Source organism: Lissotriton helveticus, chromosome 3_1 (assembly GCF_964261635.1).
Source record: "Lissotriton helveticus chromosome 3_1, aLisHel1.1, whole genome shotgun sequence".
Classification (NCBI taxonomy): Eukaryota; Metazoa; Chordata; class Amphibia; order Caudata; family Salamandridae; genus Lissotriton; species Lissotriton helveticus.
Genome location: NC_136061.1, coordinates 278,501,814 through 278,527,481, shown reverse-complemented (window position 1 = coordinate 278,527,481; position 25,668 = coordinate 278,501,814). Strand labels below are relative to the sequence as shown.

Sequence of the window (25,668 nt, the reverse complement as noted above, 5' to 3'; positions counted from 1 at the left end):
CATACCTTGCCCACTGCAACTACATGAATAATACCCATATTATCTTGAAACTTGAAAACCTTTCTGTATCATAGTACTACATTATTATTGTGGACCAGTGTACGGTTAGTTGAACTTTTCAAAAATCAAAATCAAAATATGGCCCCAAACACTCCATGACTGCTTAGTCTTGTACACTAGGACCGCCACTTACCACGAACAACAAAGTCAACAACCTGAAAATAATCATAGAATCCAAGGTCACACTCCCATCACAGGTAAAACACACATAACCAATTCCTACTTCCTCACAGAAGACTAATACCTGCATTTTCCCACGTCACAGATTTCCTCCTAGGGTACACTGCCATTGTCTAAGACCTCTTCCATTTCTATCATTCCAATGACCTCTACGTATGGGCAGCCACCTCCCTTTTCTGAAGACTCCAATGCACACAGCACACATCTTGGCACCCATAATCACATCTCCTCTGACCTCCACGCTCTCCATTGGTAAAACACATCTCCATTGAGGCAATCTTGTTCCTCACATAGGCAGGAACTGGACTAGTAGGATCTTACTTTAAAAGAAATGTATGACAGATCCAGATTGGTCCCATTTGTGACCCTTCCAAGGTTTAGAAAGCCTAACATTGTACAGGCAGACAAAATTGGGAACACTTTCAGCACAAATAAAAAGTAGTGCATCTACCTCAACTTTTGGAAAGGAGTAAAGACCTGGTTGTTCCAAAATACCGGACCCTCTTACCAACTACCACCTCCCTAAACGCGATGTCTCACAAGCTAAGGCTGAAAAATCCAATTAGGTAAACCAAAGAACGATGGTATGTATAGTACAGGGACTTTCAGTTTACCTTGCATCCTTATGCATCACTGACCACAAGTGCACCATTAAGTCTCCTACAACATGACTGACAAAGCTCTTTAACTCTCTCAAACAACACTCAGTGACCACCATCTAGATCATACTAAAAACGTAGTCTACAGGCCATCTATATCTAACTTATTCTAATATTATGACGCTATGTGGGGCAACACTCATGGTTTGAAATGCTACCATCCAACATGAGATGGTAATGCCTGCTCAAAACTAGCTTCTTCATATTGACGCACAGTAAGCAAACTTAAAAGATTAAGTAATTCACCACTGCTGTTCCCTAAACTCCTCCCTTTTTGTGCTGTAATCCAACAGAGTAGTTAACTGTGGCCCTATAAAGTCTAGTACTGTGAAGAGGACATCGATGGTTGGATCTCAGAAGACAGGTCTCTCATGTGAACATACGTATCCCCATGCTCATTCTCTTAATTCATTACCCAATCAAGCTGTACAACGAAAACAAAACACTGGCTGCTTTTAGTGAGTCCTCAAATTACCTTTTACCAAACACTACTTACCCAGCCAGAAGTTCCTAAACAGAATTGCTCACCACATCCCGGTGTAAAATGCAGGTATTCCTATATACAAGTTAATCCGCAGTCTACTGCTCTCAACACTATAAAAGTGAAATTCTTACATCTTGACCAAGAGGAACTATTGCCTCACTGCCGGGTGACTAAGTAGGCTCATATAAATAGCATTAATGCATGCATAAATGATGTGCTTGATTTTCTAGTATTCAAACTGAATGATGTACCCTTAACCATCACAATTCTGCTATTAGCAACATGCTGGATATAGACAGAAGCAATCTGCCATTGCAGCACCCAGCAAAGGAATGTCAGGCACTTAAACTAAAATTACAACACAGGAATATTCCTGCTTGGCTTTCAGGTACCATACCAACTATAGAACCAGAGACTACTCTAAACCAGGCAGAGATCCACCCATCACAGGACCTGTCTAATACATCTATCCAAATAGATACATGTTATTCCTTAGGTAGGGACTAAAGGAGGTGATGGAGAAGAGATATATATATATTCACTGAAAAACCATAGGTTTTACACACGTTATAGTTAGGAACTAGCATTTACAAAACCTATGAAATTCACTGAAAAAACCATAGGTTTGACACCAGTTATAGTTAGCTGGAAATATTATTGATATAAAACCAATGAAATTCCACGTTATAGTTAGTTGGACTCACTATAACTTGCGCGTGTAATGCACTGCTGATGACGTCACATATTACATCACTCATGACATCACTGATGACACCATCCAGTGAATTTGTGTCTTTCTGAAAAATAAATATGTGTTATATATGTATATATTATTGAATATCTTAGTGAATACATATATTAGTGAGTAATGCTTAAATATTTAAATATATGTATTAGTGTTTCACTTTGTGTATAAGTGGCTGCATGGGTTGATGAGTAAATACATGTGTATGTATATAGGTTATTAGATGTTTTTCTTAGTATCAGTATGAGTGTTTGCATGCTTTGGTGGGGGTATTACTTAGTACATAGATGCAAGAATGACTGAGTCTCTGTTTGTATGTGTTTTGAAGACAGCATATGTGCAGGACTGTATGGGTGGATTAGTGTGCATATGTCTGTGTTAGTGAGTGAATGACTGTCTTTTTAGTGTCTTTATCAGTAACTACATTTGATTTAATGTAGTATATGTGAATATTGATGTATATAAGTGACTATATGTGAGAGTGAAGGATTATAAGAGTTCCTCTTTAAATTAGTATGTTTTTCTATAAGTGATTTTTTAAGAGAGTAAGTATGTGTAAGTTTCCTTAGAAGTAAAGTAATAGTGTGTGTGTATAGCTGTTTATTTTCAATAGTTTATTTGCATGTGTGAGTATGTGTGTGAATAATTTTAGGATGACTTTCGGTGTGTAACAGGATGTGTAGGTGTATCACTACATATGATTACTGAATATATGTATGAGTGAATATATAGAACTGTTGGTGAATTAGTGCATGTGTATATAGATGGTGGAATTATTGAATTGGTTGTTGTAACTGGTATGGGTATCTCAATTTTTTTAAACATTTTAGTTTCTATTTTTGAATATGCGTTTCAAGGGTTAGATTACAGTGAAAGGAGGTCTGTCACTGTGTCACAAGGATGGTGTCATCAGTGATGTCATGAGTGATGTAATATGTGACGTCATCAGCAGTGCATTACACGCGCAAGTTATAGTGAGTCCAACTAACTATAACGTAGAATTTCATTGGTTTTATATCAATAACATTTCCAGCTAACTATAACTGGTGTCAAACCTATGCTTTTTCAGTGAATTTCATAGGTTTTGTAAATGCTAGTTCCTAACTATAACATGTGTAAAACCTATGGTTTTTTCAGTGAATTTCATTGGTTTTTAAAATGCTAATTCCTAACTATCTCGTGTATACAACCTATACTTTTGTCAATAAAGTTCTGGCAATATTTTTTTCGAAAACAAGCCGTTTTCTTCACTGTTCAAGTTGCATAGAGACTCCTTGTAAAACGATACAGAATTAGAAAGTATGTACCTTGCCTTTTTTTGAACGCATTAAAATTTGTCTGTAAATAAAAATAGCCTTTCTAAACTTTCGTGCGCGACCCTGTGTGCGCACTCTCGGCAACAGTTCTCAATAAAATGGATAGCGCATTTCCAAGCTTTCGTGCGCGACCGTGTGCGCGCACCCGCCTATATATTTCGGGAAAACTTTGCGAGTGCAACTTATTAAATTTCTTCATAGACCCATCATAGAACTTATACTACTCAGAAGATATATTAAATCCGGATATGTTTCGATTTACTCCTTTTCACGTTTTGAAACTTCCCTGAATTAGACCGCTACTTCCAACCAGATACTATCACCGCGTACACGTCCTGAGACGCGCATGTGAAGTCATGTGACTTGAAAACAACACTTCCAATTGGTTCCTAGTAGTTTCTATGCTGCGTCAATACCTACGCCTGCTTCAAACACATGCACAGTTTTGAAACAGCATGGGCCTGAAAGTCACTGAGTGAAATATCATACATTACAGTCAGCCACTTTCAAGACGCATTCCTTCAGAGGAACACTTACCGTTTATTAGAGGTAGATCGTCCGACTCCACCGGAAGACACCCCTAATAAAAAAGACATATATATATAAAATGCGGACTAGCCGCTGTATCGTACTAGCAAACTTTAACTTAAAAATCGTTAGAGAAAACAAAAGGAATCAAACAAAATCAGTAGGCCACTGATAGGATCTCTTTTTGACCTTGCTAAAATAGAAACATTAGGAACAACCCCTCATGAGAAATATGAAACTACTGAGAGAAACCGAGCTCGACGCCATCTTGCCCCCTTTTAGGCCCCATCACGAACATAGATAGCCCCACATAGCAAAACGTGATCTTATCGCCTGCCCAACTTCAGATCTGACCCCCCCTTTTGCTCTCATGTCCTGTCGGAATGTCCGGCTGTAGATTACAATCACATGTTACATTTGGGAGGGGAAACGACATCAGAGCGACAAATATTAGAAATATACCACACGACAGCAAAATAACAGGTTAAAACGTTTTTATTCTTGAACAAAAATATATTAAAACAACTATGGAGAACCATTACGCGAATAGTCCGGAGGCGACACCACGCGCCAAGGCCTGTCCCCAGGATGAACCAAGGGATCCGTTCCTGGGGCCGTGGCAAAGAGCAGCCGGCCGCCATCGGCCAGAGAAGGCATGGGCCCGACCCGAGATGTAGTTGTGGTCCCATTCTCTTCCTCTTTCAGCGCCTTGCAGGCCACGAGGGGGGGATGTCTTGCATATGCCTCCGACCCCCCCCCCCCCCTCTCTTCATCGCCTGGTCCGGCCATAACAAATGTCAGCAAGACGCCGTGGGGTGCACTGGGAGGGAGAGGCGGCGCGGACGATCCTCTTTCGGCGCCTTGCAGGCCACGAGGGGGGGATGTCTTGCATATGCCTCCGACCCCCCCCTCTCTTCATCGCCTGGTCCGGCCATAACAAATGTCAGCAAGACGCTGTGGGGTGCACTGGGAGGGAGAGGCGGCGCGGACGAGCCTCTCCCGCCTCCCCAGGTGGAGGCCCCTCAGCTGCACCCCCAACGCTCCACGCACCCGTCAAAGGACTCCTCCACTCTTGCGGTGCAGCGACGCTCTACGCACCCTGCAAAGGGTTCCTCCACTCTTGCGGTGCAGCGACGCTCCACGCACCCGTCAAAGGACTCGTCCACTCTTGCGGTGCAGCGACGCTCTACGCACCCTGCAAAGGGTTCCTCCACTCTTGCGGTGCAGCGACGCTCCACGCACCCGTCAAAGGACTCGTCCACTCTTGTGGTGCAGCGACGCTCCATGCACCCGGCAAAGGACTCGTCCACTGTGGCGGTGCAACGATGCTTCGCCCGACAGGCTTGAGTCCATCAGCTCCTGCAACCCAGTGACTGCCGGTGGTTGCAGATCTTTCCTTTCAAAATGCTGCCAACAATATTTTCTGAATGGCGTAGCCACGAGACGTTGGCGCTCTCATGCTGACGCCAGCCTCAGTTTGAATGACCAACAATCCGGGGCGCGGCGCGGAGCGCGTAACGTAAGCATAACAGGTCATGTGACTTGTTAATAAAGCTTTTCATTGGTTTAGAAATATTTTTATGAGCATATTTGACTATTTCATTAAAGACACTACACATAACCGGTTTTTCAAGTTATGTTTAATTTTAAATGAAACGGTTTACATTTTCACTTTTTATTTACAGTACATTTTAAAAATAAATGTTTATAGTTCCATATGCTGAAGCACGTCAGCTTCCCACCCTATGTCATACAATTCTGACAAATCGGCATCCTCATCATGTTCTTCATCATCCTCAGGATTTAAATCATCTAAGGGATCCACTTCCACTGATGTTTCAATGACAAGTTCAACGATAAGATCGAGATCAACGGATTGCTCATTATCACTCATGGTTAATGTTGTCGTTATCTTTAAAGAAAGAGAACAACAATGAGATGTTGCAGAGTAAGAGACAAATCTCAGAGACTATAATAGTAAAATTGTTTAACAAGAGTAACATTTTGCAGCTATTATTTAGCCATGTCAGCGATGCTGAGGAGGTGAGTCCTATGTCCAAGTTTTCAGTGAACAGGACTCATCTCTTTTTAACCTTGGATAAGCTTCACCAACTCTGTGTCCCCTGCTCATACTTAAATGTAAAGGGGCAGATTTATGTTAACTGGCGCATCCCCAGAGATGCACCAGTTAATGTGCACCGCTGCTCTGCCACCCATGGTGTGCCGCATTTACAATGTGGAACACCATTGACCAAAAACAACACAGATGCGTCACGCATCTGTGCCGCAAAAGCAGCACATTGCAGGAATCACGTCGTAAGCGCGACATGTCTACTGTAATGCACAGGAGCAAGCCACACATTGCATGGTGCATCACTCCTTATGCCTGTTTCAAACAGGCGTAACGATTTGATTCCGCAATGCTATAAAGCTGACTCAGTGAAATCTGATTTACTCATACTAGAACCCACAGGCCTATAACAGCCCGTGAACCCTTTCTTTTACGGTACATGACAAAACAAACAATTACAGACTTACCTTTACCAATGCTTTGTACGATGTACAACAGTGACAGTCACAAAATAGATATTCGTTTGACGGAAGTCTCAATTATGCTGCTATCACTGCAACCAAAATTCAATGGCACAGATATCCAGTCAATACAGACTCATATATGTCTCTTCAGCCAATCATATTTCCTCCCGCAAAATTTTGTATTCAAATATACATTTCAGTTCGTTGTCCCTCACAATATTTTCAATGTCACATAAAAGTCACCCATCACCCACTGCCATCTCTGGCTGTTTCCATGGTAACACCTCATTCTGCACCTGGCTGAAGGCACAGGTCAAAAGTTCATATCTCAACGTTCTACAGCAAACTAACAACACTGTTTTCCCTCCAGAAACACCTGCCTATCCACAGCTCTGTTACATGTCATTTTTTTCACACCCAATACTACTTTTTCTTTTACATAACATTAACATGCAACGTAGTCTTCAATCTTCACGTATTAGAATCAACCAATCATCTTTTGTTTTTCAACCACACCAAGCCTCATCCATTTTTAGGTCGAGCTGACGTTAGCATTCATGCGAAGCATGAATGCTGTCAGCTCGACAACTAATGTGATCCGTTTTTAGGAGAGTGGACACCAAAGTGTTACGAGCGTTTTCAGTGCCGGATTTCACCTCGGGAGCGCGCAGCATTGTCTGCAGTGGCAGTGTCAGTTTCGCTTTTGTATTACTTTCGTTTTTTCCGAGGCTGGCTGAGGGTAGCTTGAAATGAACAGGCTTGCTTTTTTTTTTTTATTTCCCAGCCCCGAACCGAATCAGGTATCAGAGCGCTTCACATATAGGCAGCCCCCACCCCCCCCCCCCCTCTGCATGCGCACACACAGGCGAGCGCAGGCACACGGCAGACACTCGCTCACACACCCCCCCCTCCCCCACAGTCACACACACACACTCCAGACACATACACACGCGCGTGACCCCATCCCCACCACTTACCGGGCTCTTTTCGGCGTGTTCAGTGTCTCATCGCTCCACTTCTTCCTCGGCGGCGGCGGCGGCTGTGGCGGCGGGCGGGACTTCCTGCTGGATTGCAGGCCCCGCCCCCGTCTCAGGCAAAAGTGCCTGACTTCCGTTTTTTTTGTAATGTTTCTCATTATGTTTCATTTCTGTTCCTAATGTGAAGCGCTCGGACGCCTTCGGGTAAAGTCCGCGCTATATAAAAATGCATAAATAAAATAAATAAATAAATAAAAATCCCCCGGCTCGCGCGCAGCCCTTCTCCGGCTGCTGCTGTCTTCGCCCGTGGGCGCGCCCCCAAGTCACGTGACGGTCGCGCGCGGCCCGCTTCCTTCTGTGAATGGGAACCAGTAGTTCCCGTTATTGGAGGCAGGATAGAGGCTGTGCCGGGGTCTGTCGCAGGAGAAGGGGCTCTTCTTCTATCATGGGCAGCCACGGACAAACCCGCTCTGCCCCCGAGGCTGCCATGCACCTCCTCCTTTTCAGGTAAGACGGAGTTTACTGTGGCATGTTTGCACCATTGTGTGCGTGCGTTGTGTTGTGTTCCAGTTTAATATTTCCGTCTGGGTTTGTGTTAGCCATGTGCAGTAAGAAGAAATCCGTCACACACAGTTGTACCCTTGTCCACCTCCCTCCGCCCGGATTGGCAGGCAATGTATCAGTCCTGAGGTGTGCCAGAGCGAAACCTATGCCAGTTGGAACTGGTAGGCATGGTGTGAGGTATGGCAAATGTTTTCTACGCCTGTTGGCTGCCTGCGTGGTGCCCATGTTAAATCATGCACGAATGTGCACACCTGTTTCTCTTTCCGGTCAAGTGTATAGACTTGCTGCAGTGCCCGAGGTATAGTCTAGCTCTGCCACAGCTATATATTTCGTTTCTATGCTTAAGTTCCTGGCTCATGACTCGCTGATCTCTTGTTTTAGAACTTGTGCCCTGCCTACAGTGGTGAAAATGACCTTGAATTGGTATGTGAGCATGGCTCGGTTGAATACTGGGGCACACGGGAGATCACAGGAGTGCAACAGTGTTCTTGAGGTGTCTGCGGAAACACCCAGCTGTTTTTCGCCTCCTTTGGAAATGTCCCAAACACTCCTGGTACTGGTGGAAAAGTGCATTTGACGACATAGATGCTGTTTGTGAGGTGCAGCGCCTACGCTTCCAGTGTGTACACTGATGGCCTCCCAAAGCAACAAACATTTCCACTCTAATCTGTGAGGTGCCAACAATGGTGTCAGTGCAGCGTGCGCCGCATCAGAATATACTGTCTTTGTGGAGCATGGACAAAAAACCCCGGACAGAAAGACTGCCCTATGGAATCCGGGAGCAACTAAACGCCCACGGACACGTTGCCTATGTCTGTAGATCAGGAATGAGAGGCCTTTCGGAAGGTGCAGGTCCCTTTTATTCACTTCTTGTCTACTGCATTTGCTGAACTAACATGGCCGTGTACCTAAAAGTTCTGCACATCACACCCTAAAGCAGACTCTTACGACCTGGACACTGAGCACTACAGAAGCAGAAGCAGGGGGCGTTGTTTGGAATGAGTGTTGTGGTTCCCTCTTGCATGGAGAAGCCGCCGGCTGGGGATGGTTCATCGTCCCCTAGCAGTGAGGCTGGAACCATACATGCTTTCATGATTTCATTAATAGTTACAACACATATTGCATTACAAATGCTATAGGTGTCACATTTGCAAAAGTTATAACTATTGGCATTGTAAATGGCAAAGCTATTAATTTTGCTATTTTCAAAAACAAAACATAAATAAAAAATGTGTCATTTACAATACCAATAGCTCAAACTTTCCTAATGCGAGACCTATTGCATTGCAAATGCTTGTTTTATCCTGACTTTCAGCTTCTAACTGCCATTCCACTTCCAGAACCCATCGGAGTACGAGTGCATCTGCCTTGAAAATGAAGGTTTGGCTTTTAGGACACAGCTATATTCACTGGAGTGGAAAATATGCAGCAAGCAGACGAATTTCCAACCTTGATTTAGCAAATGTGCAGATAACGTGTATTGGGCAAAGAGGATTAAGATGTCACCAATTAATACCATTGGTGAAAACTTTTATGCATCTCCCAGAACCAGACCTTATAATTGTGCACTGTGGTGGGAACGATCTAGGCACATTGACTGGGGTAGGTCTGGAAATGCTTCTAAAAGACACCTTTCGACAATTGATGACACTTTTTCCTCGAACTGCCTTGGTATATTCCAATATATGCCAAAGACAGAAATGGAATTGGTCCAATCAACATTGTGCACAAATTGAGAAAGCAAGGAGACATGTAAATAAATCTGTTTCTGCTTTCCTCAGAGATTATAGCATGGGTTCTATTTACCACAACAACTTGCGTTACCACATGCAAGACATCTATAGGACAGATGGTGTTCATTTCACGGATGAGGGAAACAGAATCTTCCTCTGCAACATCAGACTCTGCATCGGTACATACTTATAAATGCAGAAACAACTCAATTAACACAAGGGCTCTTTTCAGAGCCACCTTATATCAAAGCACTCAAACTTCTGATTTATCTCCATTTTCACACTCTTGTAAATAGGTGTGCGCGCCAGAGTGCGCGCACCCCGCAACTTTTTTCGGGAAAAAAAATATATATATTTTCGCGTTTAAGGTCCTTACTGCACACCCTGAGAAAACCTACGCAGCAAAACAATCTCTACCTTCACCCCTTTCCATGTTCCAACGCTTTGAAACGAGAATATATTTACTCGCGCGCACCCCGCAACTTTTTAAAAAAAAATATATATATATATTTTTGCCTTTAAGGTCCTTACTGCACACCCTGAGAGAACCTACGCAGCAAAACAATCTCTACCTTCTCCCCTTTCCATGTTCTAACGCTTTGAAATGACAATATATTTACTCGCAGTGACAAAATGGCGGTCAACACTTCCTGATTTCCTTCGAATCGAACGTTAACAGACGTCACGCAGCAAAAAAAAATTCCGCTCGCGCGCAGCCGCTTGGGTGCGCGCACCCGTCCGCGCTTATAGATATATAATTGACTTTGACTTTAATTTTCTCAACAACTACTGAACGGATTTACACCATTCCACAAAAAGCGTAATCTGCGAGCCGGACTCTACAGTTTTGCCAAATTTCTTATAAATCCATTCAGCCGTTCGACCTGTAGCCGTGTCTAAACGTCCTATGGAAAATAACATGGAGAAAACACTTTTTGGGACCCCCCTTTTATCTCAGCCCCCACTTCACCAATCCCCCCCAAATTTTCAGGGAAGGAGCGCAGCGGACCGAGCCATCTTCTTTGAGAAATTCGCAAAGATTCATCCACCAGGGCCAAAGTTAATCCAAATAGAATTTTGACGATTTCCTATGGAAACTAGGTCCTAACTATAACTACCTACTGGCGAATATATATATATATATATATATATATATATATATATATATATATATATATATTGCCTCAAGCGCTCCTTCATAACTGCCAACGCCTCTGAAGAGAAGTGGGGACACTTCGAAACGCGTCAGGCATCCAGGGCAGTTTGAACAGTTAAAGGATATCGTTGTGCTGGAGGCGTGCTTATCATTCAAGGCTCCTTGTGTGCAGCGGAGGTCCGGGTGCTCCTTTGTACGTTGGGTACTTCGGAGCTGGAATATATATATATATATATATATATATATATATATATATATATATATATATACATATATACTGTTTCCCACAGAAAACAGGATTGTTTTCTTGTGCACTCGCAGTTTTAGGGAATGATTCTCCTATCCAATTCTGTTGTTGAAATTAGTATTTATTAACAGTAGGCCAGCAACGCCTTCCCTACGCGTTTCAGTCTATACTTAGACCTTGCTCACAGGACTGACAAACAACTACTCTCCATTTTTTTGCGCGATTTAAATAAGGGAATACAAACAATGACATCATTTTCTGTTCTTTTCACAGGGCATTATGGATCTTGTAGTGCAATCTTGCAACAAAATATTCTCTTGCCAATTTAACCTTAGTTCTATTGTCTAGTCCCTGCTACCTTAACAAAGGTACTTTACATAATTATTTCATACAATTACCCCCTCTGGTGGGCAACTATGTATTTCATTGGGTCATGAAATTTTATATTGCCTTTTGTCCATTCTCATTCAAACCCTCTGGTGGGTGACAAGACAACTGTATACTTATCATTGATAACAAAGTTCACCACTCTTTGTGGATGCATATATTTTCCTATTTACATATTGAATATTTGTCATTGTTTCAAAATTAAAAAGTGAAAAAATAGTGAAAAAATTAATTATCAAAAGGGTTAAAAACCATTGGTAAGGGGGGTCAGTTCAACTTTTGCCCATTTCCGTTTTCAGTCTTATATGGGGAAATCAAAGGAAACGGCGGATTTATAGATAGTAATGTAACTCATCATCCTGATTCAAACCATGTGGGCTTAAGGTACGGAAGTTCAGGATATGCTTTGATTCTTTTTGTCGTAGAATTTTTTCACGATCACCCCCTCTGGGGTGGATTCAGACAGTTTCCACAGCATAGAATTTCAGTTCTTTCCAATTGCCTCCATGTTCCTTCTCCATATGTTTGGAGACTGCATTACTTCTGTCAGTGTTTATAGTAGCACAAACGTGTTCCAGGATTCGTTTTTTAGCTCACACTTCGTGCTGCCAACATATTTCAAAGAACACGGGCATTCAATGATGTAAATTACGAATTGACTCTTACAATTAATTAATCGTTGAATCTTCCACACACGTTTGTTTGCCATTACGATTTCCTTAGTATACACGTCACGTCAGTGACAACATTAAAGTTATGAACTAAAATAAAACCCTCTGAAAATCACCAGTTATAGTTAGCAACGTGAAATATAGAGTGTGCCACCACCATCCACTGCCTATGACCTCACATACTGCATCACTTATGACATGTTGTATCACATCATTTATGACATCAATGATCACATCTTGAATGACATAACTAATGACCTCATCGAATGAATATGCTAGTTTGCTTATAGTTTACGTAGTGGCGGGTAACTACTATTTTACTTTTCTACCTCATTTTGTACAGCCTTCATCCAGCTAATGGGTGTGTTTAAAAAACACGTGCTTCTAATGTATCGTAGGTGTGTAGAGGTACTGAGCACGTTTAAATCTTAGTATTGAAGAGTAACTCTTGTGCAGATGACAGTTGATGACTTATGTCCAATATGTTCCACACAAGATTTTTGGTTCAGCAGAAAAGGTTTACAACAGGGCAAAGATTCTACATAGTAGGTACTATGTATTATAAGCATACTTGAGTTATTAGACAGACTCGTCTCAGCATGACAATTTCTACATATAATAGAAGATTGTTTGCACCAGATACTAACCTATGTACATGTGCTTCTGTTGCTTCGGAAGATGGGCGATCTGTAAAGTTTTCACCACAGAATGATGGCTGCAGGTATTATAATCTTTAGCACCGTCAGACTGTGGTAATTTTAAGCAAATAGTGTCTTTTTTGATAAGCGTTGCATGCAAAGTACATTCTTCTTAGTACACATTGTTAATACTCTGGTGGATTGCTCATGAGAGTTTCACTGTCTGCAAGCAGTGCAGTACAGAGTAAACTGTCCGTAGACTAAACACCGTTTACAGTTCCCACTTTTCTACTCATTTTAACTTCATTTCTAAATTTTGGTTCAGTGACTGAGGGGGGTTTGATACAGATAAAAGCTATCCTTAGTAGGGTATTAATTTTGGAAAAGAGGGGCTTTTGGTGAGCGGGCTTCATTCACTGGTCTGCTTAATTGTCAATCACATGTTGCTTCCATCCACCACAGCATAGGGCAAGGGGTCAGCCCACTTTAATGATAGTCTCCCTTCACCTTGAATGACTTCACATAGCCTGCATACATTGTTCATATCTGCTTAAAAATAGTTCCTTACACTTCAGTGACAATGGTGTTTGCAAGTGGGCTTATGCAATCGTTGATGATGATTTATTTTCAAACTCCTTTTAAGGTCTTTGGTGATAGCCTAGCTGTCACCAGATATAATGTGATCGACCAATAAAAGAGCTCTCAGGAGTGCTACAAAGAGGGGCTTTGGCTCCGCCCACTTGTTGGTATCCAGAAGGTCATGTTTTAATTGGGCAGAAATTGTGTACTTCCAATGAAAAAGTACTACCCCTCTACACAGCTATGCTTATTTTGTTTATTTATACAGCTGTCTGACCAGAAGTAGTATAGCTGCCTGAGCTTGAACTTTCAAGGGCACACGCATGGCATTGTCATGCTGTTAAAGTGTCTTTGATAACTAGATCATTTACAGTGTTTTTCTCTAGAAGTAGCACAGATGACCTTCAACTCCATCATTAACTTTAGACTTCAGAGAGCAATGTGGTGTTTGAGAGCAATAGGAGACCCCCCGGGCTGCAGTAATCTACATGGATTTTTAGGTCTGGCTTGACAAAGTAACTGCTGGCTAATGTGATCAACAAAAAAGAGCATTCAGGGTACTACAGAGTGAGGGATTTAGCTTCCACTTACATGTTGGTTACAGAGTACTGGATTTGATACGGCCGAAGTAGTGTACTTCCACTTAAAGGACTGCTTGTATTCCACTTTTTGGCTTGTGGCAAAGCTTACACTTGATACAGTAAGACAGAGTTGGTTATGGGGGAAAGCCAACGATCACAGCTATAGGCCTGATCTCTTTTTTTCTGGAATGTTATGATAAAGGCACTAGGTTGGATATATATATTAAGAAAAGCATATTTTCAAGTCAATAGGCATTTAAGTGTGGATTGTTATTACTCTATATTCAAGTCCATAGATAAGGATTTTGATACACTGAATCTCAAAGATTCCTGTAAAATGCAATGGCTTTGCTGTTGGTTACCCTGTGTGACAAACTGTGGATATGGAAGGTTTGCTCTGTGAGAATCTTTGTCTCCTCTAAGGAGAGATAGCATTTTGCTTAGTCAACTGTAATTGTGTGTACCTTTCTAATTTTAAGACTTGTGTCAGATGACTGCCTAGTGGAAAAGTGTATGCTCAATACTGCAGGCCTGAATTGGTTATGTTAACAACCTAAGGGCCCGATTGGTGTTCTTGGGAAACGTTATGTCTGATATCATACAGCTATCCTCCTTCATTATAAAATGTTATGACAAAGGCAGTTGGCCCACCTTTGTAATTGTGTAAAGCATTTGTTGAAGCCAGAAACAGCTGGTTATTATCATATTGTGTTACATGCTACAGACAGGTAGCCCGGTGTTTTGTCACATGAAATCTCACAGACTACAGTAATAGGTGAGGGTTTTGGCGTTGACCAATTGATCTGACAAAGCATGGGGGGTTTCACTAGTATTATTCTTATTATGCCATGTTGAGAGAGGATGGAGATTGCTTTGCAGGCTGTATTTTTCTATAAATGTGTAATTTTATAACTGCATGCATGATGGTTAGACGTTTAAGTGCTTGTGAATGGGCTGGCATTGGGTAAGCTGCAAAGACAAGGGTAAAGGTGTCATCTGATCATTTGAAAAGTCATGACAGATTTCATAGATTTCATCTGTTTATTATAATAAATTAAGAAACAATATGACAGAGCCAGTAAACCTGACCTATGTATTGTGAAAAACATGTATTAAAGACAGTAGGCTTCAAGGATGAAATGTTATTATAAGGTGCTAATGCCTCTAGGCAGGTGTTTTGTTACATGGAATTTCACAGAATACCATACAAGGGTTTTGGTGATGGTTATTCACCTGAACGAACCATGGGGATAGCAGTTATGCACTACAATAGTCCAAGTTACACTCTCTTTGAAGAGATAGTATTTTGATTTACCAAATGTACATTTGTATATACTTGTGCTTTTATGACTGTATGCCAAAAGGTTGCCTTGTGGAAAGTGTGTGCTCAGTAGAGTAAGATTAGGTTGCTTATTGTGACAAGCCAATGATAAAGGCTAAAGGTCCAATTGGTGGGTATGAAAAGTTACGATAAAGGTATTAGGGATGGCATATTAATCGTGAAAAGCATATATTTAAGTCAACAGGCATTCAAGGGAAGATGGTTGCTACTTTGAATTAAATCCTACAGATAGTTTTTTTTGTTACATGTAACCTCATATCAGAGTAGGCAAGACATTTGGCATTGGTCACAGTAGGATAGTGGAGTATTATTATTGAAGATTTGTAGGCTTTAGTATGTAAAACTGTCACAATCACCCAAAAATGGTCCTTGGATTCACAATAATAAATCCTTAGTTCAGTCTTGGTAGAGTTGCAAAGCGCAGTCAGGCTTTACTAGAGTAACATGCATGTATTAAGCATTTCCGAGTACCAACATGAACGATAAGTAATCCGTCCGGCAGCATTGTGTTGTCCTACGGTGAGAGACGAGTGCCCCGGACCCCTGGAATGCTGCTGTGAAAGCATGGCTACTATCGAAGGGAACACTACCTGGTACTGCTGGAATGGAGGCCTTCAAGATGGCATCGCCAGCTAAGGAGAGCACCAGAAGATAGACTGGAATCGGGACGTACAAGCCAGACTCCCATAAACCTACTAAACCAAAGCTTAAGAAACTCCCCCGGTCTCCCGATACTTGTCGAAAGCACGAGGAAGAACCGGAACGCGCTTCGGTGGCGGAGCGCTACAGGAGACATCGGGAATCTGTTCCAGCGGTGAGGAAGACTCAGGTGATGCTACGGGCTGACCGCGTGTGATAAGAGGCGGTGAGTGAGGGGCGGGGAAGGCCCAGTGGATCACACGGGACACGGGGAAAAGGGCGAGACACCACAAATTAACACTCTGCAGTGCCTCAAAGTGGAAAAACGAGGCACCCAACGCAGCCAACTTTTTAATGGTGCTGGCGCACTGACTGGAGAGCCTGTGTTGTCCCGTAGGGTGGGGAGCTTCCGTTCCGACGGGCTTGGAGGTGCGCAAAAATAGGACCGGAGGCCCGCACTGCCATACTGCGTGATCGCCAGTGAGGTACGGAATACGACCCGCTCTGACATATGCAGCGGCATCCCTGATTGCGGCGACCTACCGTCTTCTCTCCTTGGGCTGCTGTGCTGCGGGATCTTCATCGGTGGCAGCCTCGGACGATCTACAGGGGGCCGGTGACGTGAATTGCTGTGCTCTGGCTGTGGAAGCGGGATAATGAGCAGAGTGGGACGGACCCCCTTTGATCAGGGGGTAGGGGGCACCTGGCTGTAGAGTGAACTCTAGCACCATTGCTCCGACGGCCTGAATTACGGGGGGAAGGTTGTCCTGGCTCGCTAGGTAACCCTTGAGTTCAGTGGCAATTCTCGGGGGTGGGGGGTTTGTCCTTGCTCATTAGGTGACCCTTGAGTTCAGTGGTTTACATAACGGGCACCCATTTTGTTAGCCTCTAATAGTATTTTGGTGGAGGGTTGGCATCCATTTTGGCCTCCTCCCATGGGAGCTGATGAAGTGCGCCCCTCGCCATAAGCACTAGGTACTACCAGACATGGAAACAGAAATGGGCTTGCTGTGTACTGCTGGGCATAGAAAGAGAGAGTGGGGAGTGTTCCTTCCCAGCACTGGCGGCCATCTTGGAGTGTGTTCTTCCTATATATTACACTCATGGCCTAATTCATTTGCCCCATTTCCGCATTGTTTATGGTGAATATTTCCTATATGGCCTTGTATGAAACGGCCAGCCTGAACAGACTACCCTCTGAGGTTTTTTGTATGAAACGTCCTGCCTGAACTGCTTTCCCTCTGAGGATTTATAGACACAGTTTGCCTCCTTGGAGTTTGTTTTTTCGCATTATATATGTGACTGCTTAGTTTGCCCTATCACCGCATAGTTAGAGTTGCCTCAGGATGACGGTCCAGTGATGTGTCTGGGATCTGCCGGCGCAACAAGGCGAGTCTCGAACAGAACCACCATTTTGTTGTTTCTTGTCCTTTCACACGGTCCGTTGGACTTCATCCTGCCGATCCTCAGACATTGCTTCTTGGCTGGACAGACTTATCTCTTTCTCCCCCCCAGGCCCCTGTCTCTCCTATCGCCTATTTCATCTCTTCTCCCTCCTCTCCCTCTCTCGACCCCCTTGGATATCTTATCTCTCTGTTCACTCTGTTGAAAAGTAAAATACAATCATTTAGCCTAATCGTTGTGAAAATGGAACCCTGAGTGAATTTACCATTTTGCATAGTTACAACTCTAACCACTAGTATATGTAGTAGTTCTTTGTAATTAATATCACTATTTTGTGATTCTGAGCTTTCCCATTTGCATCTCTCTCCTGAGTGACTCCACAACGTATACATTTCCTTTTCTGCTATCCGTATCTCTTCCTTGTGGGACTCTTCAACTTGCTGACTCCGTCCCTTTGTCCTCCCTGACCCTTGCCTTTCATGGATCATGTCTTTTTCGGGATCGCTAATTTACCCATGGTATTGAATGTGTTATCTTTCTGTAATTAATGCGATGTTCTTTAGCCGTTTGTTCCCCCTTTGTTGACTTGCCTGTTCCGACCCGCCTCCCAGCCCCCTGTCCCTGGTTGCCCTTTGACTAAGCACCTCTTCTCCCCTTGTTGGGGAAAGATCCAATATTCTTACTCTGGAGTCTCAGTGACCCCTCAGAGAGTCCACAGCGTCAAGGGAACCACGCAAAGCTGAGGCATGGTATGGCGCCCCTTACCAAAGCACTTCCTCTCCCCTTGTTGGCGAAGGATCCAGTAGGTAGGCCTTGGAGTCTCAGAGACCCCTCTGAGACAGTCAACTGCGTAAAGGGAGCCTCATGCAGCGGAGATGTGGGAATGATTCCACTTCCCCTGGGATCACAGCTTACCGGACATTGGACGACACTTCAAACCAGGAAGTGTTGGGAGCCATCTTGGGTCCCAGAAAAAAATATTTAAAAAAAGAAAAGGGACAGGGTAGAAATACCTGGACAGCCTAGCCCTCTTGAGGGGAGAAGGGCGTGGGGTGAACATGTAAAAAAAAAAATAATAATAAAGTGCAGGCTTCTGTGCTTTGTTAATAATCAGCCCCCAGGCGGGCCAGGTCCCGGGGTCATTGGTGTTAAAAAGGAGGGGGGAGCACGGCCCCCCTTTTAGAGGGACTTATTAATGCCCGAGGGATCACAACCTCTCTGGGACGAATCTATTTTTAAATGGGGGGACCTCTGGGCCTATGTACCACCATCTCTCCGGGGCCTAATGCCAAAACGAAAATGGGGGGCCTCTTAGACCCCCGTGCCCTAGGGACCACCACCTCCACGGGGCTAATTCATTGTTATTGTGGGCGGGGGTTGGTCTGACCCTCCCAGGCTCGGGGACCCCCACCTCCCCAGGGCCATGATGAATCTGTATTGGGGGCCTCAGACACCCGGGACCCCGGGGACCACCACCTCCTCGGGCCCATTTTTATTTATTTTTTAGCAATTTGGAAAGGGGCCACGGAGCCCCCTCCTGGGCCGTTCACGGCCCCGGGGACCACCACCTCCCTTGGGCAGGCCCTACAAATTAGAAAGGACTCATAGATGGACCTGGGGACTGCCACCCCCTAGCGCCGGCTCCTGCTAAGTACAGGGGTGCCCACCCCCGGGACACACCTGTTTGCTATGGCTTGGTGAAAGCTTTACTGCTCCCTCCAAACCACAGCAAACTGTGCTCTGCTTTCAGCAAGCGAGAGCAGTAAAATGCTCTCACTTGCTGAAAGCGGAGCAAAATTGTTTTCACAGAGAGGGAGCTGCATGTTTAGCAGGGCCAAAAAAAGACTGGGGGGGAGGTGGGGCTCATGGCAGCTGCCTGCAACTTGCTGGAAGTTATTACTACATTTCCCACAATACACTGGACCATCTACTTTTGGGAAATCCCTCGGAGGGCCAGATAGCCAGCAATTCCTTGGTTTCGGTATGTTTTCACCTGCGACTGCAGGGGACTAGTGCCAATAGTCCATGGGAGTCTGGAGTTACCTCTGGAGTTACCTTTGGTGCTCAAAGTGGTCCTTCTGTCTGGGGGAACTGGTCTTTGATCCGGGGACGAGTCGCAGTTGTGCAGTTCCATTAAGGTTGCCACAGGTGCAGGGTATCACGCCTTTGGTTTGTGCAACCCCTGTTGGGTCTCTACTGTGTCCGCTGTTGCAAGTCAGATCAGAACTGAGTTTCTGGTGTCAAGGGTGCACCTTAAATCCTAGATTTAAGGACAGTAGGGTATGGATGCAAGTGGCCGATGGGCCAGAAACCTTCCTTGGTTGTAAACACTAGGTAGCTCGCCCTAGAGGTGTGACTAGCCTAATGGGGGTGTACACCTTTTGACTACATCATTTCCCATCTGCCCGGGGGCAGGGGGACAGCTGTTCTTTCCTTTCGGAGGCAGCCTGATTGCATATCAGAGACGGTGTAAGCTTTGAAACTCACCGCCTTGATGTGTCACTTCACTAGCCATCCTTGTCCTTCCCATCCAGGCCACTGTGTCTGACTCCTGGGACAGTTCAAACCTCCTGGCAGGGGGTCAGATTCCTGTCTTGGTGGCAGCAGCTGCGGTCTGCAAGCCAGAGCACAGGAATGGCTGGGGCAACCATGTGGGCAACCTGTAAGGTAGCCACTTGGATGCATGCCATATCGCCTCTGGCACAATAATGGTGTCTGGGGTGAGGAGGCAAGTTGTTTGATAGCAAACATGACCTATTTCAGTAGTACCATGATGGAGCTGGTAACCTCGTTGGCATCCGGGTGCCAGCGCATTTTATCCTATGGACCACTGATAGTTGCCCTCAATGGAAAAGGCTACCATAGGGACATATAAGCTTCCACATACAAGTCCTCACTTTTAATATAAAGCAACCTGCCTCCTGGGCTCAGGAGGTCTTCTTTAGGGGGGACTGATGTATACTAAAAATAAAAGTTTGACCTTGCCACACATGAGGGATGATTACGATTTATTTATTTTATTCATTTAAGGAGTTTTATATAGCGCTGGCCGGACCGGGGGGCTTTGGAGCAATTTACAGCAGTTTTTCTCAAGAGTAATGTAATAGAGCCTGTTATCTTGTTATACATATTGGTTCAGAAGTCCAAGTGTGCTGTGCAGTACTGAGGTAGTACGTGGGTCTGGAGATTAGTCTTGATTAGTGCACGTTGTCTTGGGTTGAATCACAGCAATTTTTCGCAAGAGTCATAACGTAGAGCAGCGTAATACATATAGGTTCGGAGGTCCAAGAGTACTGTGCAGTATTGAGGTAGTACGCGAGTCCTGAGATAACCTCGATTGGTGCACTTTGTCTTGGGGTGAACCTTTAAGGGTGAGACAGAGGAACTGGAGGAGGTTAGAGAGCAGAGTTATAGATATAGGATAGGGAAGTCCAAGTTTGCTGTGCTGTATTGAGGTAGTACGTGTAACCTGAGCTAACCTCGATTAGTGCACTATGTATTGGGATGAACCCTTGGGGGGGGGTGAGGGTCAGGAGGTGGTCAGGGAGCAGGTAAAAGGTAGCCTTGTGGTATAATGTCAGGGAGCAACGATGAGTAGAGGCAGGCTGCCGGCGGTGGGTTTACCACAATCGTAAGGACAATTATCGCCCACTAGATCAGGATGGTGGGTGGTGTATCTTGCATCATTATGATTGCCTGGCGGACCCCGCTGCTGCCACAAAATGGTGGCGGTGCCTAGCAGGCAACGTCCACCAGATCAGGATGCTGGACCCTGCCAGCCTTTCCATGGCAGTTCAACTGGCATGGAAAGGCTGGTGGGGACGTACTTTGGGGGCCGGTTGTGGACCCCCTTGTGCAGGAGCAGTTGGTGTGTGAACTTGGGGGGCACCTATGGTGTCCACCTACATTTCCCTGCACCATATGGCAGGCACCGCATGGTGCCTGCCACGTAGTGCAGGGAAATGTAAAGAGTGGTTTTTTAACATTACAGCAGGTGCTGCATCCAGCAGCACCCGCCGCAATGTTAAACATGCAGTTTGCGGCCGCCGTGATGGCGGTCACATCCTAATTTCATTTGCGAGACAGCTGCCTTATAGGCGAGCAGTCCCCATCCCAGGGAAGATGGCAGACGGACTGAAGCATTTTGCAGGTTCTCTCAAAGGCTACAAACCACATGTCGATATCATCCTCATCACTATACTTTGGGACAAACCCTTAGGCGATCTAAGGGTCAAAGGTTTCCTCTTTTTTCACTGTTAGTATTGCTGCCACCATTTTTGGGCTTCAAGCCCATCTTGAACAGTCACGACTGCTACGAAGCGACGGTGGCGGGCGGATGAAAAAAAAAATTAAAACCCACTTTCCTGATTACAGCCACAGCTTCTCCCCCATTTTCTTCTCTTCCTGGCTCCCGGCAGCACACAGGCTCCCCTAAGCCAATCAAAATGCTGCTGCCACCAACATGACATAAGCGTCATGATTGGTCAGGCCACTCAGACTGTGCCTCGGAGCCTTGGGACTGTTCTCCACCTGTCGGTGAAACACAGTCTGGTGGAGAAATGCTAAGTGTGCATGACTGTTTGGCCTTGTGACCACAGTCCTGCCCCGCCCTAACATAGCCCTGTAGCCGGTACAAAAAAAAATGATAGTAAAATTATTATCATTTGATTTTCCCCTTTTTTCACTACTCTGAGAGCAGTGGGGAGACGTTGAGCTTGGCCCTTCTTTCTAATCTCATTTCCTCGAGTTCAAGAGTTCTTTCCTCTAGTTAGAGAGGTCGTCAATCTCTTCCTCAAGGCTTACTCCCACCTGGCCAATAGGGGGACTCCTGTCACTACCCACTGGTGAAGGCGGTCTAGAAAAGGTTAGAGCGTTCTGGTCTTCACTGTTACCTCCATCTTCTTCAATTTGGGCAAGGGCCTTATCCTCACCCTCTTCAGGGTCTCCTTCTGAGCAATGGTCCTCCCTCTCTAGTTTTCTTTTTTAATAGAAGCTTAGAGCCCATTGGAGCTTCTCCTTTTTGGCTACAGGTCTATAGCCAATGCCCCAAGCTTTGCACAACACCCCTGGATCACTGATCTTCAGGGTTGGGATGACAGACAGGCACAACGGAGTCTGCAAAGCATCTCGACCTAACCCGTTACCTAAATGTTGGCACCTTTTTAAAACCTTGAAGAAAAAAAAAGTATAAACATTTTCCTAATCCTTTCACTTTTCTATTGGAACGAGGATCTACACAAGTCCCTGAAATTCCAATGTAAAAAATGCAAGAAAAATGTTGAAAATATAATTTTTTTGTCTAAATTCAATTGTGGATTTCTCATGCAAAAATCCCTTATGACCATGAGGTACTGCAAAAAAACAAGTTCAGGATCCTACCGCAATAACACCAATGTAGGAAAGTGAAGTATTACATAGTGCAAAGTAAAATGGGTTGCTTGGTTGCTGCTCATTACATCTACACTGCGCCCAATACAACGTGGTCATTTCCTCTAATCCCGGTGACCATTCTGGAATGCTGTTGTCCATAGTGTATGATTGTTTTACCATTTTAAAATGGCCAACATGTAGGTTTTAAATGTGGCGCCCAAGCTGAAACTTTAAAACAGAAATAGACTATTTACAATATCTCTGTAAGACAGATACCTGTTGTTCTGTTTATATTTGTTATTGCAAGCACATACCCTCATGTTTAGACATGTTTTCTTTCTTCTACTTGCACTTTTTTATTTAGCTTGCACATGTTGTTGTGTTTGTGTGCGTTTTATTATTGTTGTATCAGCGAGTGAATGCAAGAAAAAGTCAGTGAATGGATGCATGAGCATAAACATGAGTGACGAGTGCATGCATGATATTTTACAGAGCGCCTAACCCCATCAGAGAAACAAAAGATGCTTTTATTCATAAGCCAGACATATTTGAATTGTCAATGCTTATTAAAGTTGGTGTTACATTGTACGACTGTAGCGGCCTGAGATTTGAGTGTTTTGTTAGGTGGGGATTTATGGTTATCTCCTCCACCAACAACTACAAGCATGGCAAAATAAAAGGGTCGTTATATCAATAAAAAAAGGGTTAGTAAAGCAACACATCAGTGAATGTGTTTACATTGTAACAGTGTTATTGCAAGCATACAGCAGTCACACATGGGTAACCTCATATTTTATTTTTTTGTGCCATATGCTTGTAATAAAAAAACACTGCACCAGCTTGCCAAAAATAGACCTACTGGCTTTGCCAATGCTTGTAAGTTATTGTATTGTAGCCCACATTTATATTTGTTAGATCCAACTTTTCTTACTTCCACTCTATGTAATGCATGATTTCAACAGTCACCTGAGTACCATAAAGTAATAAATAGTAACATCTGTTAATCACGCGGACTTCAAATGGCAAAAGTACGATATGAATCACTAGATTTAGAAAAAAATCGAAGGAATTTAAAAACGACCTACTTCACTACTTTGGTCAAGCCGGAACCCCTCCCCTCCTCTCCCCCACCAACAACGAAGACAAAATACGCAGCTTTTAGCACCTATAGACTCGCACACCCGTTCACATGAGCTCTAGATTTTATGTGCTCGTGATTTTAAGACCTGTTCAAGAGCATGCGCGGCATAAAATAAAAAAATGAAATAAGTACGTCGTAGCCACACAATCCAAGCAGCATCGTTCTGTTTGTGCATCGTGAAACAAGAGCATCAACTTGGTATAAGCGTGATTAAATACGTCTAGTTAGTAGAGCACCAGGAGTGGCAGCGTTGAATTGAATAGCTCCTCAATGGATAATTCAGTACGGTTTCAATTCCAAAAGAGCGCCAGTAGATGGAACCATTTCTTCACTTTAAAATAACCCTCAGTGATGTTATATGTATTTGAAAAGCGCACTTTTAACCCGCGAGGGTGATTCACTGCGAAAGTAATATGCATTTGTTATCATCAGTAGATATTACTGTCAGCGCTATGAGAACGCTTTCAGCAGCAACGCTGTATTACAAGATGCAAATATAGTCTTACGTGACAGCTTGCGGCCGGACCACCACTCCACCAGTGCATCGGCTAGGGCGGCGGGGAGATTCTGATGCCATGACGTCAAATAGATTTCCTATCAAGAGAAGCAGACAATGTGCAAAACATGAATTTCGAATTTGGTGCATTAAAACTAGTAATCATCTAGACTAGTACACGTATACAACAGTACGTTTTATCAGGGTGCAACAACATACTTCAATGCCCATCTCATCACTAAAATGTGAGATTACATATACTGCTTGTCTCGTTGCAAGAAGATCCTCAACATAGCTATCTATCCCAGAGATCGAAGTGGACAGGAAAACGACGCCCCCAAGCTTTATTTGTTTGATGAAAACTGTTCCCATACTTTTTAGGTCTCGGCCTAGCGTACACTGCGCAGCAGTGGCGCGCAGCCGAGATTTTATTTTTACAGTATAGGGGGCTTGAACCCGCCCCTCTTCTCCATTGGCTGGCTTCCTAAACGGAGGCCAGCCATTGGAGGAGAGGGGCCTCACTCCGTTCAAGCCCCGTCTTTTTGGGATAGAGGGGTATGTTTTTGAAGTTCTTTCTCTACCTGACGTCATCGTTAGAGAGCACACCCCTCATCACGCTTCCTGCACGCGCAAGTCGGCTCTCTGATTGGTGTTCCTTATTAACCAATCAGAGGGCCAACTGGTGCGTGCAGGCAGCGTGAGCAGACCCGTCTCCCTCGCGTGATGTTCACTCGTTAAGGAGCATTCAGTGATAGATGTGGCGTGGCATGAGATCGCTTTTAACTGCGATTCGGCCCTTCTGTCTTGAAAGTTGCCTTTTTAGTGGTCAGATAGTTAGATATGCATGCGCAAACTACTTTGAATCAAACCCCCTTCACATTCGCTTCCTATAGTCTTGCGGAGGTGTCCCGAGTCCGTGCCGTCGCCGCCCGACACCGTGTGCCCCGCTGATTGCAGCCGCCGCCGCACCGTGTCACCCCAGGGCCGCCCTGCTCCTGCCTCGCTTTGTCCCTCTACGGCCTGAGCCGCACCGCCGACAGCCGCCACAAGCTGCCCTTGCAATTTGCCCCGAAGCTGTATGGAGCGTACGCCGGAAGCGTACCAATCCGCACCGCCAGCTGAGCCGCCTGGAGCCGTACCGTCCTTGTTGTTGGCCCCGTACGTCCCGTACGACGGGCCCCTTTTGCCAAGCGGCCACTCCTAGCTGCCCAAGTACGATCCGTACGCCAGGAGCGT

The 25,668-nt window shown here is 44.5% G+C and overlaps 1 protein-coding gene across 3 annotated transcripts in view; it reads right to left on the bottom strand.

The window, feature by feature from the left end:
* Positions 1-25,668, bottom strand: part of BCAS3 (BCAS3 microtubule associated cell migration factor) — a 4,343,716-nt gene that overhangs the window by 4,292,976 nt on the left and 25,072 nt on the right. For all 3 annotated transcript variants that reach the window (XM_078679810.1, XM_078679809.1, XM_078679811.1), the window contains exon 2: positions 24,443-24,530. In XM_078679810.1, coding sequence (XP_078535936.1) covers positions 24,443-24,513 — 71 coding nt within the window. In that variant the 5' untranslated portion in view covers positions 24,514-24,530. The remainder of the gene's footprint in view (positions 1-24,442; positions 24,531-25,668) is intronic.